Source organism: Pyrus communis, chromosome 1 (genome assembly GCF_963583255.1).
Source record: "Pyrus communis chromosome 1, drPyrComm1.1, whole genome shotgun sequence".
Taxonomy (NCBI): domain Eukaryota; kingdom Viridiplantae; phylum Streptophyta; class Magnoliopsida; order Rosales; family Rosaceae; genus Pyrus; species Pyrus communis.
In genome coordinates this window covers 6,669,677-6,686,710 of record NC_084803.1, presented here as the reverse complement: position 1 = coordinate 6,686,710, position 17,034 = coordinate 6,669,677, and the positions used below count along the sequence as shown (strand labels likewise).

Sequence of the window (17,034 nt, the reverse complement as noted above, 5' to 3'; positions counted from 1 at the left end):
GAAACACTAGTAGAAGTCTCGTGATAAATGTAATCCGATAAAAGATTCATAAGCGGTTGTTAATGGAGTTGAAACTACCAAATTTTGAGGAGTCGGTATCAGTTTATGCTTAATTTACAAATCATTTTTCAAATGATTAATATCATCGCGGTAGCCATTCCAAATTTTATTCCGATCAAAACAGGAGGTTCTCCAATCGGAGATCTCTGGATCGCTGGCCGTTCGCCTCCGAAAGCAGGCGAGGAGAGTCGATATTTGAGTCACATCTTCGAATTCGAGATGTGGCCTTTTCTCATCTCTCAAATTAGACATTGAATTTCAACTACACATCAAATTTAAAAGAAATGAATGCTGCAAAGGGAAGCAGCAGGAGGACTTCCAATAAAATACGCATATCCATTTCTCACGCCATAATAAATTGCATAACATTGCTATTTGGTAAAATTGTAGTTATGCAAACAAAATATTGCCACTTGCTAGCTATGAATACTCAAACGAATACCCATGATACTACTTCATCAAAAACTTACAGGCTCACATATCGATACCTGTTCAACTCCAGAGATATGAGGTGTTGAGGACTAATATGTGCAGTTCTTGGGTAGGTTCCGGATGACGTTGCTTTTCATTCCCATCTTACTGCGCATTGCCTCCACTCCCGATCTTCTCATTTCCTTCAGTACCTTCATCCTGACCATTCGTTCTTTTGACTGCACCGTTGCCAACCCCATGCTCCTGTACCTGAAAATAAGAAAACAATTCTGCTGTCAAATGATTTGTTCTCTTTGTATATTGTTTATGCTGAATACAGGGGAAGCATCAATCGACTCAAAATTCTTTTGTAAAAACAACAGACAAGACCCACAAACCTGGAGGCTAATGCAGCCGTAATAGCGGCACCATTCGCAAGTGATGGGCGCAGTTTTTGGCGATAATAGCGCAAATACTCCCGGGAACCAAGTGTTTTGGATGATATACCATCATTGGATCTTCTAGTAATGATGAGCTCAGAGCCACCGCTCCCAAGTTCTACGCTGTTGGCCATATCACCGGATACAACCAGTTGTTTGCCAGCATCATCCACATAACTGAAAACCGAGAGAGAAGCAGTTCAGCTAAGACATACCAACATGTATAGAGCAAAGTAATACCTAGAACAAATTAACGTGACCAAATAACCATAAACAGAATTAAATAAACGCAACATATGGGGAAGGAAAAAACCTGCTGCTGTAATCATAGAACTCTTCCAACTCAGCTTCTTCTTCATCGTCGTCATCGCCATAATGTACCTTGCAGTGGCTTTTGGCCACCATATGCTTCCTAACTGCTTCCAAACTGTTGAAAGGATGGCGCCTATCATTGCAGTACAGACACATGAAATCCCTTTTAACCTGAAATGTAAGACAGGAACAGCCAACGAATTACCAAAGAGTCCAAAACAGGAAAACGTTTATCCAGGAAAGGAATGTTTTCGGTACCTTAAGACCAAGATAAGTAAGGAGGCCTTTTGGATCCTTTAGATACTCAATATCAGGAATGAAGAATCCATGGTGTTTGTGCATGTGAACCATGCAGCTCTCTAGGGTATCGTGCTTTAGATCACACATAAAGCAACAAGTTGGATCCAACTCCTCAAAGTCATCATCTTCATCCATATCCTCTTCAGATGCATGCTCATCCACATTCATACCAGTCAAAGATTTTGCCAAATCTTCGTCAGGATCAACCTCCACCCACTCATCTTCGCTTTCATCAGTTTCCTCATCATTTGCCTCTGTTTTCAGGGGAGCTTTGTTAACAACACGAGGCGGAAGCGGCCTAATTATTGCCTTCTCTTCTTGTTCGCTGGCCCCCTGGGAGGCCCGCAGAATGTGACTTCGTGACTTGAGATGCTCAGCATGAGCCTTAGAACTTCTATACCCTTTGCCACAAAGACCACAACTGTAGAGCATCGGGGTTTCACTCAAATTGTTTTTCTCCTGAGCAAGTGCAGCTTGTCTCGCTATAAATAACGCTTCTGTCACTCCAGGAACCCCGGCTACCTGATTGTTTTCAAGAAAATTTCATAACGTATTAAAGCTCATCAAAACATGTCCGTCATTGAATAGGACGGTAAACCACAAAGCAACAACAACACGTCACAACATATCAAGCGAAAACATTTCGTCAACCGAGTACCGCCAAGACAGCATAATGCATAGGCATTTAAAATTTAACTCAATAAAAACTCAAAATACAAGCATATTGGTACAAACTTAGTGGCAAGAATCGAGACCAAGAAACGACTAATTACGCAGAATCTCTCATCCTATATGAACATGATAATAACAGCTCAGTTTCATCAGAAATGCATACATAAACTAATAACTGCTCATAAAACAACATATTACAACATCAGCAGGTCTAAAATTCAATCAGCAATCAAAATTTTCAAACATCTGTTTGGAATCAAGGATACAAACAAACAAACACGAACTTTATATTTGTCCAGAAGATTGGATTCGTTTCCTCAATCCAGCGCTGGGGAATTTCCAATCCTTCGGATTTCCCATCTCAAAAAGGCAATAAATCGAATAAAAAACATCAAAAGCAAAGAAAAACCCTAGAAAAAACATCAAAAGCAAAGCAAAACCCTAGAAATTAAGCTGTAAGGAGAGAATAAAAAGAGAGGGGACCTTGCGCTTGAGATTGTAGCGGTGCCATTCTGACTTGTAATGGAGCTTCTGCTCTGAGTCGTCCAGAAACTCCTTGTTGCAAGAGTTGCATGTTAGCCCTGACATTCTCTCTCTCTCTCTCTCTCTCTCTCTCTCTCTCTCTGGTTTGGGATACCACGGGGGAGGAAGGAGGCGGCGGGTGGGTTTTATGGGATCAAAGAAAAACGTGCGACGGCTCGCAGTTGGTGAAAATTGAAACGGTGTATGAAAGAGAAGAGCGTCGTCTGCCAGCCACCAGGTGTTCGATTGCGCAAGCTTCAGGGAAAGCGTATCCCAAACCCAATCCCCATGGGCCTGAGTTTTGGCCCATTAGTCATATTTGGGCTCATGTGTTTGGGGATCAATATCTTAAATGCGATAAATGTTTCTTTTCGTTATTTTTCTAATAATGAAAATAAAAAATTCGAACTTGAGAAATTTTTCAATGTGAAACGGAGTATCTAGTCACTCAATAACTAGTTCATAGCTGGATTCCCGTTATTCAAGAATACACTTGTAGATGCTGGAGGGAGGAGTTGAGTTTCATATAACATTAAACACAACCTGAGTTGCACTTGAGTTTCAGATAACATTAAACATAATCTGAAACAGTCTTATCTTATTGAATATTGTTGCTTTAATAAGAACAATTTGGACATTTGAATCATAGAATGTCTAAAGCATGACTAGATTTGTATGTCACACTCATGCAGCACAAATTCTCCAAACTATCAAGATTACTCATTTTATAAATTTCAAGTCGAACTCGTTTTCAGATTCTCCAAACCATCAAGACTACTCATTTTATGAATTTCAAGTCGAACTCGCTTCCGGCTGAATGATACACTGTTATGACCAATTAACCTAATTTGTATATATCGTATGTCATTTTAACTCAAAATCCAAAATGATACCCGAATTTATATTTATTGTTCTTTAAAAATTCTTCAATAATCTAAAAAACTTCACATTTACAAATCACTGACAGACCAACTTGCAGAACAGTCATTACCCCACATGTCATAACGAAAACGACGTCTCCAACTCCTCTATGTAACAACCAAATTCCCCCAATTCTTTGCCCAAAAAACAAAAACAAAAAAATCTCCGAATTCAAATGAAAAACGACACGGGAATCCAAAGAACGACGACATTCATCATCACGAATCTATCCGAGAAGCACTCCTCCAAAATCCGGCACCGTGAAACCGGTCCCATATCTCCTTCTCCAACAAATCAGCGGCATCCGATTCATCCTCGCTCCCCTTCCCGTCGTCAACGTCGCTGCAACTGCTCGCTCTCCTGAAGAATTCGTCGTCGTCGCTATAAAGCCCGCCGCCGGCGAGCCCATTGGGCCTGGGCTGCAACAATGCCTTCTTCTGGGCCACCAAGCACCGCCGCTTATTCTTCCTGTGGGCCAAGGCCTTCCTGCAAATCCCTTTCGGGACCTTGTACACCGTCAGTATCAGCAAATTCATGACGCTGCATGGGCAACAGCAGCACACCGCCGCACACTCAGCCGCGGCGCCGCCTGCTACCTCGCCGACCCTGCGCCTCTCGCGAGGTGGAGGCCGGGTTAGAGGTGGCGATTGAAGCAAAGCATCCCGCGTCATCCCCGAGTCGAATCGAAGAGGATGTTCTAGATTGATCGGGAATTGAATGGAAGAAGGGGTCAATGGAGAAGTGGAGGCGACTGGGAATTTTGCGGATTCATTGAGGGAAAGATAAATTTCCCCAGAAAGCTAGAGAATCCAAAACCCAAAATTCAGAGAGAGAGAGGGGACGACAAATGCGAATGGATGGAGAGAGAGGGAGAGAGCGAAACGGACGGGAGACAGATCAGGAGAAGAGAGCGAAACGAATGGGATCCAGGGAGCGAATCTTTAGGCAAAATCGTAATTTTCTTGAAGAATCACTAGTATAACTTTTATTTTTAATTTAATTTTTTCACCCTTTTATTGATGGAAAAAATGTTACCTTTTAAAAACTTATCCTAACATTTTAAAAACTTATCCGAAACCAATAAAAAAACTGAAACCCATCAAAGTGTTATAATATATCTAAACTACATATTAATATAATTTTTGTTATTTAATTTTTTATCACACAAAAAAAATGATAGATAATAATGTAATTTCATAAATCTAAATTTTATTATTTTTAATAACATTAGCCACTCAAGCTTTTGATGTTAATATATATTTAATATTAAAAAAATACACACACGAAAAGAAAAAAAAAAGACAAAGGCCTCCGACTCTCACCACAAAAATATAAAATGTTCATACATACAAAATAGGTAGGCATATGCTAATGTGGTCTTAGTTAAAGTGTTAGGCTGTTTTTATAAAAAAAATAAAGTTAAAGTGCTAGACTAATATACTTTTTTTTTACAGTCAAGTTTGAATTTTAATAAATAGATAAAAAAAACTGATATGGTTGATATATTCTATTAGACTATAGTACCTATAGTACATATTATAATTTGAGTTAATTAATAAACACATATCTTTCAAAAATCGAAGAACAACACCTAGGTACACCCCCTTATCCACGTCAATTATGATTAATAAATCTTGACCATATACATGCCATAATCATTATTGAGGTATACCTCCCTCCTTATCCACCTCAATTGTTATTATATGCCGATGATGTTTTACCACAATGCTAGAAAGTGGTGTATTGGTGCTAAAACACAAGTCTTTTATTATTCAAATATCAATCTCCTATAATAACTAAAAACTAAAAACATGAAGGTATTGGATTCGAAACACGCTGCTGATGTGGAAGCTAGATTTGTGGGCAGGAAAAAGTTGAAATGCCTCTGTGAATCTTCTCACCCTCCGAAATGAATGGATAATTATAGTTTGTCACCAATTATCCTCATTTTTAAAAAAATATAATAATAATAATAATAATAACTAACTAATCCGCTAATACTATTCTTTTGCTTAAAGACAAATGATTTATTTGAGATATATGAATGAGCAAACAAAGTAAAAAAATAAACGGTTCTGATTGGTTAATTGGTTGATTGGTTGAGTACACCAACAATTACCTCAAGTAAAGGGTTCGAAATTGAAAATCCAAAAGAATAAAAAAAGTAGGTCCGAATAAAAAAATAGTAACAACGGTCACAAACCTCAACGAATAGAATTTTCTGAAGAGACAGGGATTTTGCCAAAAACGCACACAAACTCCCAACTCCCATTTTTAACCTCACAAGTCACAACGGACTTCTATCTATTTTCCATTCCCTCCCTTTTTGCCTCCCCGCACATCAGAGAGCGACAATGGACGCCACCGCTACCACTTCCAGATCTCGCCGAGCCCTAGACTCCCGATCTGGCGGGAAAATTGTCCGTCCTCGACGGTCCGCCGGTGCCAGGACTCCCTACGACCGCCCTAGGTTGGTCAATCCCGCACCACCCGAAAACCCTAATTGGTTCTCCAGGCTCATCTACTCGCCTACTCGTAAGATTGCCAGCGGTGCCGGGAAGATTATTTCCTCCGTCTTTGGTCCTGACTCTTCCTCATCTTCTTCTTCCTCCTCAGGTAATCTAATTTTGCATTTGTATGTGTTTACAGTGATTGCATGAAGCTTAATTTGTTTATGTTTTCGTAATTTCAGAGTAGGAATGTCTGAAATCGATAGTGTACTCAGTTCCGATAGTTACAATGTGGCAGGTGTAGGTGTATTAGGTTTTGGTGCTAAGAAAATTAGAGATTGTTTACTGCTCCAATTGTGTGCTACGTGCTTCGAATTTTGGAGCACATTAAAATACAGTGGCAATTTTTTTTTCGAATTCATAATCATTATAATTTGTACATAGCAAAGTTTTTGCAGATTTCGGTTTATTTTATATATGAAGTGTATGGAAGTTTTGTGCTTTATTGAAGAAAAAAGAATGCTGGACTGTTTTTTGTGCTTTATTGAAGAAAAAAGAATGCTGGACTGTTGGTTTCGTGGCCTTTTACAAGAGTTCTTGTCTATTTTCAGAGGATGGGGCTGATGATGATGATGAAGATATCTCAACTAAGGAAGATGATGGATTGAATAAGGTAATGGTTCTACATGTTGTATTGTTCTGTTGTGTTGAAGGCATCATTATGCTTATAATTGTGCAATTCTTTTCAGCACTTGAAAGAACTTGTACGGTTGTACTAGATGTTTTAAACAGTAAATTCATGCCCATGGATAAATGCATGAATTTAGGAAGCATGCGAATTGAGTACTTGGGAATTAGTGTACTTTCACTCGTTTAGTGGGATCTAGGTGACTAGATCATGAATTATTCAAAACAGAGGTTGTAGAAAATTGGTTTAGGATTTGGATACTTGGGGTGCAAAAGTTTAGGGTTGTGGGGCAGATAAAGAATATAAAGGTGGTTGTGGTAATTTCTTATAGCAGTGCAGGCGGAACTTTAAGGATGCTTCCAATAGGTTAATTAAAGTTATGGAAAAGATTGTGGTAAGCACTTTAGTTGTGTAAGAAAAGGGTATGATAATGATATGGGCCTACCAAGAATTTTGAGAGGGATAAATTTCAGGGCTGTCCTGGGACTATGAACTGTAACAAAGTACCTGTAGTTAAACCGCTTTTTCTTAGATTTGGGAGTTTCATTTTGTTGTATTAGACACGCAATATTGATTTTTGTTGTTGAATTAGAGGAATGGGACATCAGAAGAGATCAAGTTCCTTGGAAAGGAGCCCCCATCAACACTAGGGAAGAGCGACAACAAGCATGTAATTGAACAACTGCTTATCCGGGAGACCTTCTCGAGGTAATGCTGCAGCTCCTTGATATTCAAGATGAAACGTTATACTTTTATATTTCACATTTGGATTTTCCTTGGTTATTGCTCGCTTCATTCTTCTTCCACTTCTTATACTAGACTTGTAATGTTTGTTAGACATTTGTTTGTGTCTTTATAATATCCTAATTTATTTACTGCATTGAGCTCTATAAGTTCTTATTCTACTTCAATGAATCTCAGGTTATTGAACCTTGATGTCTAGAATATTTTCTTAAGGATTTATGCTTAGCTGTGGTTGTTCACACTTTAAGTGTAGGACTTGCATTGAGTCATTGACCTTGTCATCAATTTAAGCACCTTACCTATAATGTTTGTAGGAGTAATGTACTGTTTTGGTTTGAAATCTGTGTACAAGAGAGGTTTCCATAAAATGTTGTGTATCATGCAACCTTTCTGCTGATTATTCTTTATTCTTATTAATCAGTTATTTGACTTCAATGTTGCCTTTGACCAGGGAAGAATGTGATAGATTAATAAAGATTATTAAATCAAGAGTCGTAGGTTTTACAAATGCTGAAGATGCAGAGAATACGAGACCAGGTGAGACACCTAACAAAACAGTTGCCAGTGAAAGTGGTTACAGTTACAGGTCTAGAAATTTTAGCAATTTTTGACATTTGAATTTTGGTGTTAATTGCATTGCAGATGTAGAGCCTCCTGCTATGGAGGCAAAAAAATGGTTGAGCGAGAAGAGATTGGGATCAACTTCAAAGCCAGTTTTGGATCATGGGACCCACACCTTGAGCTCTCTCATGTTTCCTCAAGTTAGTGCTCCTTCCTCTGGTATTAAATCATGGCTATCAGTGCTCCTTCCTCTGGTATTATATCATGGTTGTCATGAGTCTCTTCCTCATGTCTGGCATTTTGTTTTTGGGATGAAATCTTCTATAAGTTGTCGTTTTATGTCAAATAAGAAATTGTAAGCTTTCTAATCTTTTGATGAAAGAAAACTACACCGAAGATATATGATATACCTTCTCCTTGAGCTTATGTTAGCAATTTGTTGAGATACCAAAGTCTGATGTATTACAATTTAGTACTTTCAGTATACCAGTATGTTTTCTAAGAAAGAAAAGGATAATACTACCTTGTTCACATTTTCAATTTGTTTCTGTTGGTGCAGGGTGGTGAACACAAAGGTGGTTCACCAGTGGATGTGGCCAAAGTGTATATGCGGGCACGTCCTTCATGGGCATCTCCTTCTATTAAGCATGGAGAACTGAGATCTCCGTCATCAATAGGGATGCAACATTTCGACGAAGAAACCCCGTATTCAACTGGTGGCAATTCTGCGCCTACATCCAAGGTACCATTTGGAAATTTTCTCGGCATATCTGTTTCGCTTTTGGGTTTGTGACAGGTAGGATTTAGATTCTAGACTCGGAACATTATTGAAAAAGTTAAAATAACTTGTTTTGTAATTAAGGATAGCTTGTAAAGTTGTAAAATGCAGAGAAACCCTTGAAAAAATTAGTGATTTAATATTTTGGCAAACAAGCCAAACATTAACCTTGAAAGATGGAGTAGAGTGGGTATCCACATGTCAAGACAACTGGTTGGGTCCAATGACGGCATTGTCACTCAAATCTGGGAACATGTTGAAGCATGACAGAATTTTTTTCTCATTTATTTTTTTAAGAAACTACAGAATTTTACTAAAACAATAGAAGGAATTACAACAAGTGATAAGAAATCCACCAACTAAAAAAACTAGCTAAGACCTTTCAAGTAGGACCACTTTACTACTAACTAAGCTGAACCAAATTCATTTTACGGCTGCTAACACATCCATCACTATATAAGAAAGAGAATAATCCCTGAAATCATTTGAAACTGATGCCCAGTATCTAACTCTACCCCATAGTTCCTCTACTTCCACTCCCTTATAATCCTTAAAAATTCTTCTATTACTCTCTCTCCAACCAAATGTTCCAAAAAACTGCCAACGCCAAACAGCTCCACAAAGCTTTAGCGGTCTTCCCTTTTCCTAAAAGCCTCGAACTTGGTGTTTAGAAGCTCAAAACATCCCCTTGGAATAACCCTCTTGCTCTAACTTCCTTGAACAATTTCCACCACAGCTGTATCGAGTGAGAACATTGGAGAAAAACATGATTAACACTCTTCTCCTCTGATTTAACAAACTGCACCGCTGAGGAGAAATGCAAATGAAATGCCTTCGCTTTTGAACTTGTTCACAGGTGTTGACCTTCCCAATAGCCACTAACCACGCAAGCACTTTGACTTTTGGAGGGGCTTTTGATTTCCAAATCTGAGTAGGGTGGAAAATGTTGAACAGTTCCATGTTGTACAATAGGGAGCTATAGGATTTGCATGTGAACGATCCTGACCCGTAAATGTGTAGTGGCCATTTATTAAGAAAAATGCAACTTAAATAAGTAAAACCTTGGATGTTGATGTTGAACCTCACATGTTGAACTTTAAGTGAGTGAAACAGAAATTAGGGAATGCCTCTGGTTATTGATATGATTGTGCTAATTGATTTTAATGCACAGCTGAAAAGGGACGCCCCGGCTAGTGGGTCGTGGAATATTCAGGAGGAAATACGAAGAGTGCGATCTAAGGCAACTGAAGAATTGCTGAGGTCCCTACCTTCTACCAGAATTGATTGGTCCGCATCTGCTTTAGAAAAAAGAAGTGTCTTGGGCTCTTTGCCAGGTGGCCAACGAGAAGATGATGTGGGAGATGAACTTCACATTTGTAAAAATGCCGTAGGTTCGAATTTGAACTTGTCCTTAGGAATAACTGCATCCAATGGCTCTGACGGTATCTTTTCTTTACTGGCATAAAGTAAATTTGTTGGTTTAGTCCAATAATCTTGTCCTCAGTAGATGAATAAATTGCATCATTCTATAGTTTATGGGAGCCTTTATTGGCTTTCCAAAATAGTCTTCATACGCTTCTCCCTTATATGTTCTTTAATTATTTTAATCTCAAAATTTATTGATACAATTATTAGTAACACTTCTATGAAACTGATATTATCAAGAAAGGAGAAAAATTGTGGAGAACAGTTGTGCAAAATGAATATTTTGGAGTGCCAATAACACTCTCCTGTAACTTTTCGAATATAAGGAAATTAACATTTAGGAATCTAACATGTGGGACCTCTGTTTCATTTTTGGCGAAGACACTAGGGGTTCTCATTCTCTTAGGTCAACCAATAAAAAAGTTGTCTTAACAATTTCCAAATACACTTTAACCAAAATGAGTTTAGAGAAAAATGAACAAAAAAGTAGTGCAAGGTGACCATTTTGGAGAGCCAATAACATCCCCTTTAATTTTTAGAGTATAAGGAAATTAAATGATTGGAAATCTAAAATGCAGAACTCATCTTCTGCTCTTTCAGTTTCGGAGAAGACACAGTATGGATTGCAGAAAGAAGATTTGCCACTTCCGGTAATTATCAGTTCTGAAGAAATTCACCAGAACTGTTTATGCATATATATCATTTTGTTGCAATTTGACTACTAACATATGGTTTGTTTAATTTTCTTTAAACTCAATTTAAGTCTGATGAAGATTGAGCTAGTAGATATCTTTTTATAACCTTCTCTTTTCTTTTTGTGAAGGATTCAGATGCCGCTTCTATGGATGGCAAGGGTGATGCTTCTTGTAATTTTCACTTTTATCTTCTTCCGATGGATAACGATCATGCTTATTGTGCATATTACTGCATATGTATGGGTATTTTATACCATCTAATTCATCTTTTACTCACTAAGTTTATCCATCGAATAGGTACTCAGAATGCCTTAGAGGAGATGTTTAGCTCTGGACAACGACTCGAGGCATCTGAATATATCAAGACTGCTCCATGGTTAGCTTCTTCACACAATTGTAGCTTAATTAGCCAAGTAAAACTTCCGTCAACTAATTCTTATAACTTCTTCACAAATCATTTAATGCATACAAAAATCGTTATTAGAATACAGGTTCCATTTTAAACATAAGCTTGTAGTTAACCTAAAGTTGTTGGTTATGCATGTCAACTTGTAGTTTAATTAAAGGTGTCATCTGAACAAAACATGATAAGACATGGCAATACTTATCGGGTAACATCTACTCTGTCTCCAAATAACACGACTTCTGTGTTTGAGGAGCAGTTCTAAATAAAACTTAAAAATGAGCAAGTAATAGTTGATATTTCATTTTCTAGTGTCCACATATATTTGTAGTAACTCAGTAACTACTATTATTGAGCATGTCTCATACAAGGGCCAAGCTGTGCCTAACTCCCATTCTGTACTGTGACTAGTTTGGGTTGGTTATTTTGATCTTTCCCTGGGGCCCCCTCCTCTTTTATTTTGCCTTTTTGTACCCGATAAGGCCGATAGTTGTTTTGGCTTATAATATTCAAATCCCCTTATCCGTCACAGTGATGCTGGTGGTGGTGATTTTGATGGACACAAGGACACAAGTTGGTCTGAACAACAAAATCCAGTGGTCGGAGGAACCATACAAGGTGAACTTTTTCGACCCTGTAGTTGTTTGGGTTATCTAAGCACTAGACACATTTGTGTTGTTATTGTACAGGTTATACGTTTCATGCTGTGCTGGCCATTTGGGCATTCACATGTATTGTATTAATATGTTATGCTGCAAAGGAATTTCGTTTGTCTGGCTAAATAACTAGCGTGAACTGTGTATTTACTGTTCGGTGGTATATCATCGCTAAATATGTGCTTTAAAATCAGAATGTAAACACTTTATTCAAGTAGGACTTATTCAAAAAACTTGATACTATGGGAGGACAAGTTAAAGTACTGGTTTGGTACTGAGGTGCTTTTATAAAAAGTGACTACAAAAAAAACTGAGCTCAAAAAGGTGTTTGGTAAACACTTAAAAACAGCTTATTTTCACAGTTTTGGATGGAAAAAAGCTGAAAACGTGAAGCTACAAAAATGAGCTTATTCTCACAGCACAGCAGAAGCAGTTTTTTTTTCAAAGCACAACAATACCAAACGGTCTTCATTTCCAAAGGAATAATATGAGCTATTACCTAAAACTATTTTACTTGACGTGCCATGCATGATATTCTCACCATTTTGTGTCAGCAAGTAATATAATTCCAGATTGTCATTGTTTTATTGGGATGGAGGACTATGTATGTAGCTTGGGTGACGTAGTTCTATTTTGTACTGAATAATTTATCCTGTCTGAAAGTTGGCATTCATAAATCTTTGAACTTCGGTTGTTAAATAGTAGTTGATATTTGACTAGGCATTTGGTTGTGCATCAGGCGTTTGTATTTATATTCAATTTACTTTTCAGTTCCAGATTCAAAATTACACAATGCAACATGCTCGATGACAGAAGTGACTGCATCAAGAAGTGCTTATACCGCAAATGGTTTCCCTTCTTCAGTAGCTGGGTAAGCAGTCGTTGACGTCATTGTTTTGGTGCTGCATTATCTGTGTAATCTTATTGCATTGGCTTTTCCTTGTTTCAGTTTGTCTGCACAGTTGAATACAGCAGAAAACTCCGTGCTCAACGGGGAAAGTAATCCAGTCAGCTCAAGTCATGAGATCGCTGCTACAGATCTCACTTTAGATGACATCCGTGAGTTTTTGAATGAACCTACTGTCGAGGTCACCAACAAAAACGAAAATGATATTGGTGGCACAAAGGAAAACGATGGCGCGTATTTGAATGAAGCTACTGTTGAGGTCCATGAACTGATTGAAAATTATATCGATGTCACAAAGGACAATGATTTTGTTGCCAGTGGCTCCCAAAACAGCTATAGCATGCCCGATGACTTATCACAGGAGCTGACCCAGCCAAGCCCGGTAGCCAAGACTGATGCTGTTGTGGAGAAGCAGAAGGGAAAGAGACTGACCAGATACAACAGGAGAGGCCGGTCGCGGGGCAAATAACACTGAATTGTGGCTTCTGTACCTTACAGTGTAATTTATTTTGTACTAACCCATGTAATTTTGCAAGTGTGTTTCGTTTTGTTCGGGTTCCAGGTCAATAGGGTAGGAATCACGCCACGGGTTTTAGCCCACGTTTAGCTAGACTTAAGAGTTAGAGTGTTCCTGGTTGATTGTAAGTGTGAAAACCACCTGTTTGAGTATGCAAAATGTGTTGTAACAGCTCTCCTAATTTTTTCATGTCGGCTGAACCTTGCAATTGTAATGATTTTCCTGTTTATGAACTGACTAATTCGAGCTTATTGTTCGATCTCGGTTGGATCTCTTCCGAGCATCATCCTCCTTGTAGGCAATTGTTAAGTGTCTGAAACTGCTGGGACCTCTCGACGTTCGTATGATTTACACTAATTGGCTTTGAGCCCCTTTGTTAACCAAAAAGGCGATTGCAAGTGCAAAGAATTAATTAAAAGTTCTAGGCTAGTATTCTACATTGAATTGTAATAAACAAAACAACTCATAACAATCGTTTGCTCCAACAAACATAGGCGTAGCTGCATTGGTTGGAACGGAAGTGCAACTCCTTGAACACCCAAGTCCAAATCTCTACTTTGTAAATTAGTATAAACTTTTAAAGTAACATATCATTCTTTAGAAGTAATATATATATATATATATATATATATATATATTTTTATCACAAATAGTTTGAAAGTGGTCTAATAAATCACTTTATGATGCGGATTCGATTCCACCGATCCCTTCTCTTTAACAATTTTTTTTTTTTTTAACAAATACAAAAAATATTATCTCAACTAAAGGACGTGACGTATTTCTCTTTAGCAATTTGAACCCTTTTGTTAAAAAAAAAACAAAAAAATTTAAACCCTTCAAACTTGCCCAAAAAATTACAGAGTCACTGTCGTATACACATCAAAGATCAAAGAGAGAAACGCGGTAGAGTCTCTCAGATACATTTTCACAAACACCGTGGATGCGCAATTAGCCCAGCAGACATGGGAGCTCGAGAACAACATAAACCCCATGGACACGCCGCCGAGCGTTGCGAAGCCGAAGGTGGACACGACGGCCGACGCCGTATTCTACTACGACGAGGCAGCGCAGGCCAAGTTCCAACAGGAGAAGCCCTGGGCCAACGACCCCCACTACTTCAAGCGCGTTAAGATCTCCGCCCTTGCGCTCTTGAAGATGGTGGTGCACGCCCGTTCTGGCGGGACCATCGAGGTCATGGGCCTCATGCAGGGCAAGACCGACGGCGACGCCATTATCGTCATGGATGCTTTTGCTTTGCCGGTTGAAGGGACTGAGACTAGGGTTAATGCTCAGGCCGATGCGTATGAGTATATGGTGGAGTTCTCCCAGACCAACAAGCAGGTCTGTGATTTTTTTAGATTATTTTTTCGAATTTATTAGTATTTTTCAATGTTTAGAGCTTGAACTTTTGGGCTTTCAGAAACCCTAGTTGCTGTTTTTGTTGGGCTATTGCGTCATTGAATTGCTGCTTTGGTGGAAATTGTTCAATGTGGTATCGAAAAACCCTAGTGCCACTCTAAAACCCTAAATTCTAGGGCTGGCTTGCTGAGCGTTTTATTGTGTAGGCAGGGCGGTTGGAGAATGTGGTTGGGTGGTACCATTCTCATCCGGGTTATGGATGCTGGCTTTCGGGTATTGATGTTTCAACACAGATGCTGAGCCAGCAATATCAGGAGCCCTTTTTGGCCGTTGTTATTGATCCAACTCGGACAGTGTCTGCTGGAAAGGTTGACATTGGTGCATTCAGGACATACCCAAAAGGATATATCCCTCCAGATGAACCCGTCTGAGTATCAGACCATTCCACTGAACAAAATTGAGGACTTTGGTGTTCACTGTAAACAGGTTATAATGTTATTATTCTACAGTTCTTATGCGGAACTTTGGTTTGTAGTGGGTCTAAAACTTAATTTGTATTATTCTCTGGATATCACTTATTTCAAGTCTTCTCTTGACACCCACCTCTTGGACCTGCTTTGGAACAAGTATTGGGTGAATACTCTTTCTTCCTCACCTTTATTGGGTAATGGAGACTATGTCGCTGGACAAATTTCTGATCTAGGTACTTTCTTACCCGTCTCAGATTACCTATTCAAGTATTTTCCATACATGTTTGATAGATTATTTACTGAATATTAAGTTGTGTCCTTTGCATCATGCCAGCTGAAAAGCTAGAGCAAGCAGAGAATCATTTGGCTCATTCTCGCTTAGGGCCATTAATTACACCCCCACAAAGAAAGAGAGAGGTAACTATCTCTTCCCATTTCCTTGTATCTCGCTCATTTGATTTAGAAGAACCGTCTTTTATATGGATTTTGACCGATACAGCTATAACTGTTACTCACACGCGCACACACACTCTTACTTAGAAGGTTAGGGAAGGAAGATGGTCTGGATTCAGCGCCACTCCTTATATTCATGTAGTCCATACAAATACACACCTTTACTATTTGCATCATTTTATATGACTATGCTTGTAGATGTACATGCAAATGTGATGTGCGAACATGATGTCATTATCCCGTTTAGTAAGTTTTATTTATTTATTATATTTCAAAAAGAAACCAGGAAACAGAAATACAGCTCTTTTGAATCTTCTCTGCAACATTGATTTCTGTTTTAAAACTTAGCAGCCATGGATTTCTGTTTGCTTCCCACTCACTAAAAAGGAAAACTTTTTTGTTCAACAAATTCAACTGTTTAGAATTATAGCATCCATAGTTCTTCTGCTATCCTCTTTATGTGGGTCCCGCTTGCCCCCATATAGAGGCCTTTTGGATCCAGATAATGTAACAATGCATGCCTGGGTGACTTCATTCCTGTGCAGGACAGATTTGGGATTGAGAGAAGAATGTTACATAATGAGAATCTTGTTACTGTTTAACCACCATTCGAGTTGCAGATTACCTATGTAGCCGGTAATTGAATTTGAATGGCTTCATGAATTTGCAGGAAGAATCCAACTTGCCAAAATTACTCGTGACAGCGCAAAGATAACTGTCGAGCAGGTGCATGGTCTGATGTCACAGGTAACCCCTGGCCGTGCCAATCTTCATATATCCTCTGTTTGCTTTGTGCAGTGGGTAGCGTTCATTTTGTCCTTAATTAACAGAGTTGCTCTTATGTCTTTTTGCTCAGGTTATCAAGGACATTCTATTCAATTCTGTACGTCAATCCAACAGATCTCTCCTATTCACAGAACCATCATCCAACCCCGAACCAATGGTTGAAAGTTGATTTTGGCATTCGGGCGGCAAAACTGATGGCGGAGATGCTTCACTGCCTGAAGGAAAACTCGATGGAGTCCGGATCACTGTTTATGATCCCGATATTTTGAGTCCATTGTCGCTGAAATTCTTTTCCTTGCTACACAATTGTAAATCCTCGAGGGGTTGACGCGTAATTTTTTAAATTTTTTCCTCCGGAATTCCCATTTTGCTAATCCTAGTATCTATATTCTGTATTTCGTGGATGGTTTGACAGAATTAATCATTATACTGGAAGTAGCCTTTGGGGCTCAAATGGTGAATCATGTTACCTTTAGTATTTGCTTTGGTTTTGTTCAACTCTTA

The 17,034-nt window shown here is 38.7% G+C and overlaps 3 protein-coding genes and 1 pseudogene across 9 annotated transcripts; 2 read left to right on the top strand and 2 right to left on the bottom strand.

The window, feature by feature from the left end:
* Nucleotides 1–349: 349 nt before the first annotated feature.
* On the bottom strand, nucleotides 350–2,960 carry LOC137738886 (cytoplasmic 60S subunit biogenesis factor REI1 homolog 1-like). The gene is made up of 5 exons (XM_068478361.1): nucleotides 2,679–2,960; nucleotides 1,482–2,045; nucleotides 1,225–1,394; nucleotides 870–1,088; nucleotides 350–741 (listed from the first exon to the last, which is right to left on the bottom strand). The coding sequence occupies exons 1-5, from the start codon at nucleotides 2,781–2,783 to the stop codon at nucleotides 582–584; spliced, it is 1,218 nt and encodes a 405-aa protein (XP_068334462.1). The 5' UTR covers nucleotides 2,784–2,960; the 3' UTR covers nucleotides 350–581.
* An 896-nt stretch (nucleotides 2,961–3,856) lies between these two features.
* Nucleotides 3,857–4,309, bottom strand: LOC137732283 (uncharacterized). The gene has a single exon (XM_068471622.1). It carries the CDS (start codon nucleotides 4,307–4,309, stop codon nucleotides 3,857–3,859), a length of 453 nt encoding a protein of 150 aa, XP_068327723.1.
* Nucleotides 4,310–5,931: 1,622 nt separating this feature from the next.
* Nucleotides 5,932–13,713, top strand: LOC137742125 (protein KAKU4-like). Of its 7 annotated transcripts, none has more exons than XM_068481932.1 (13): nucleotides 5,932–6,254; nucleotides 6,700–6,761; nucleotides 7,369–7,484; nucleotides 7,972–8,057; nucleotides 8,163–8,281; nucleotides 8,641–8,823; nucleotides 10,031–10,250; nucleotides 10,885–10,934; nucleotides 11,115–11,138; nucleotides 11,285–11,355; nucleotides 11,915–12,000; nucleotides 12,810–12,909; nucleotides 12,988–13,713. In XM_068481932.1, exons 1-13 carry the CDS (start codon nucleotides 5,993–5,995, stop codon nucleotides 13,412–13,414), a joined length of 1,806 nt encoding a protein of 601 aa, XP_068338033.1. In that variant the 5' UTR covers nucleotides 5,932–5,992; the 3' UTR covers nucleotides 13,415–13,713. The 7 variants fall into 7 exon arrangements, with proteins under 7 accessions (XP_068338033.1, XP_068338024.1, XP_068338017.1 ...); XM_068481923.1 differs by having other exon boundaries at nucleotides 11,108–11,138; nucleotides 11,277–11,355; XM_068481916.1 differs by having other exon boundaries at nucleotides 11,108–11,150; nucleotides 11,277–11,355.
* Nucleotides 13,621–17,034, top strand: LOC137732186 (COP9 signalosome complex subunit 5b-like; annotated as a pseudogene).

Coding starts and splice junctions, on each gene's coding strand:
- LOC137738886 (XM_068478361.1), bottom strand. CDS start 2,783: ATGTCAGGGCTAACATGCAACTCTTGCAACAAGGAGTTTCTGGACGAC. Junction 2,046..2,678: donor GCTACAATCTCAAGCGCAAG/GTCCCCTCTCTT, acceptor GAAAACAATCAG/GTAGCCGGGGTTCCTGGAGT. Junction 742..869: donor ACGGCTGCATTAGCCTCCAG/GTTTGTGGGTCT, acceptor TCTTATTTTCAG/GTACAGGAGCATGGGGTTGG.
- LOC137732283 (XM_068471622.1), bottom strand. CDS start 4,309: ATGACGCGGGATGCTTTGCTTCAATCGCCACCTCTAACCCGGCCTCCA.
- LOC137742125 (XM_068481885.1), top strand. CDS start 5,993: ATGGACGCCACCGCTACCACTTCCAGATCTCGCCGAGCCCTAGACTCC. Junction 8,282..8,640: donor GCTCTCTCATGTTTCCTCAA/GTTAGTGCTCCT, acceptor CTGTTGGTGCAG/GGTGGTGAACACAAAGGTGG. Junction 12,910..12,987: donor TTCCCTTCTTCAGTAGCTGG/GTAAGCAGTCGT, acceptor TCCTTGTTTCAG/TTTGTCTGCACAGTTGAATA.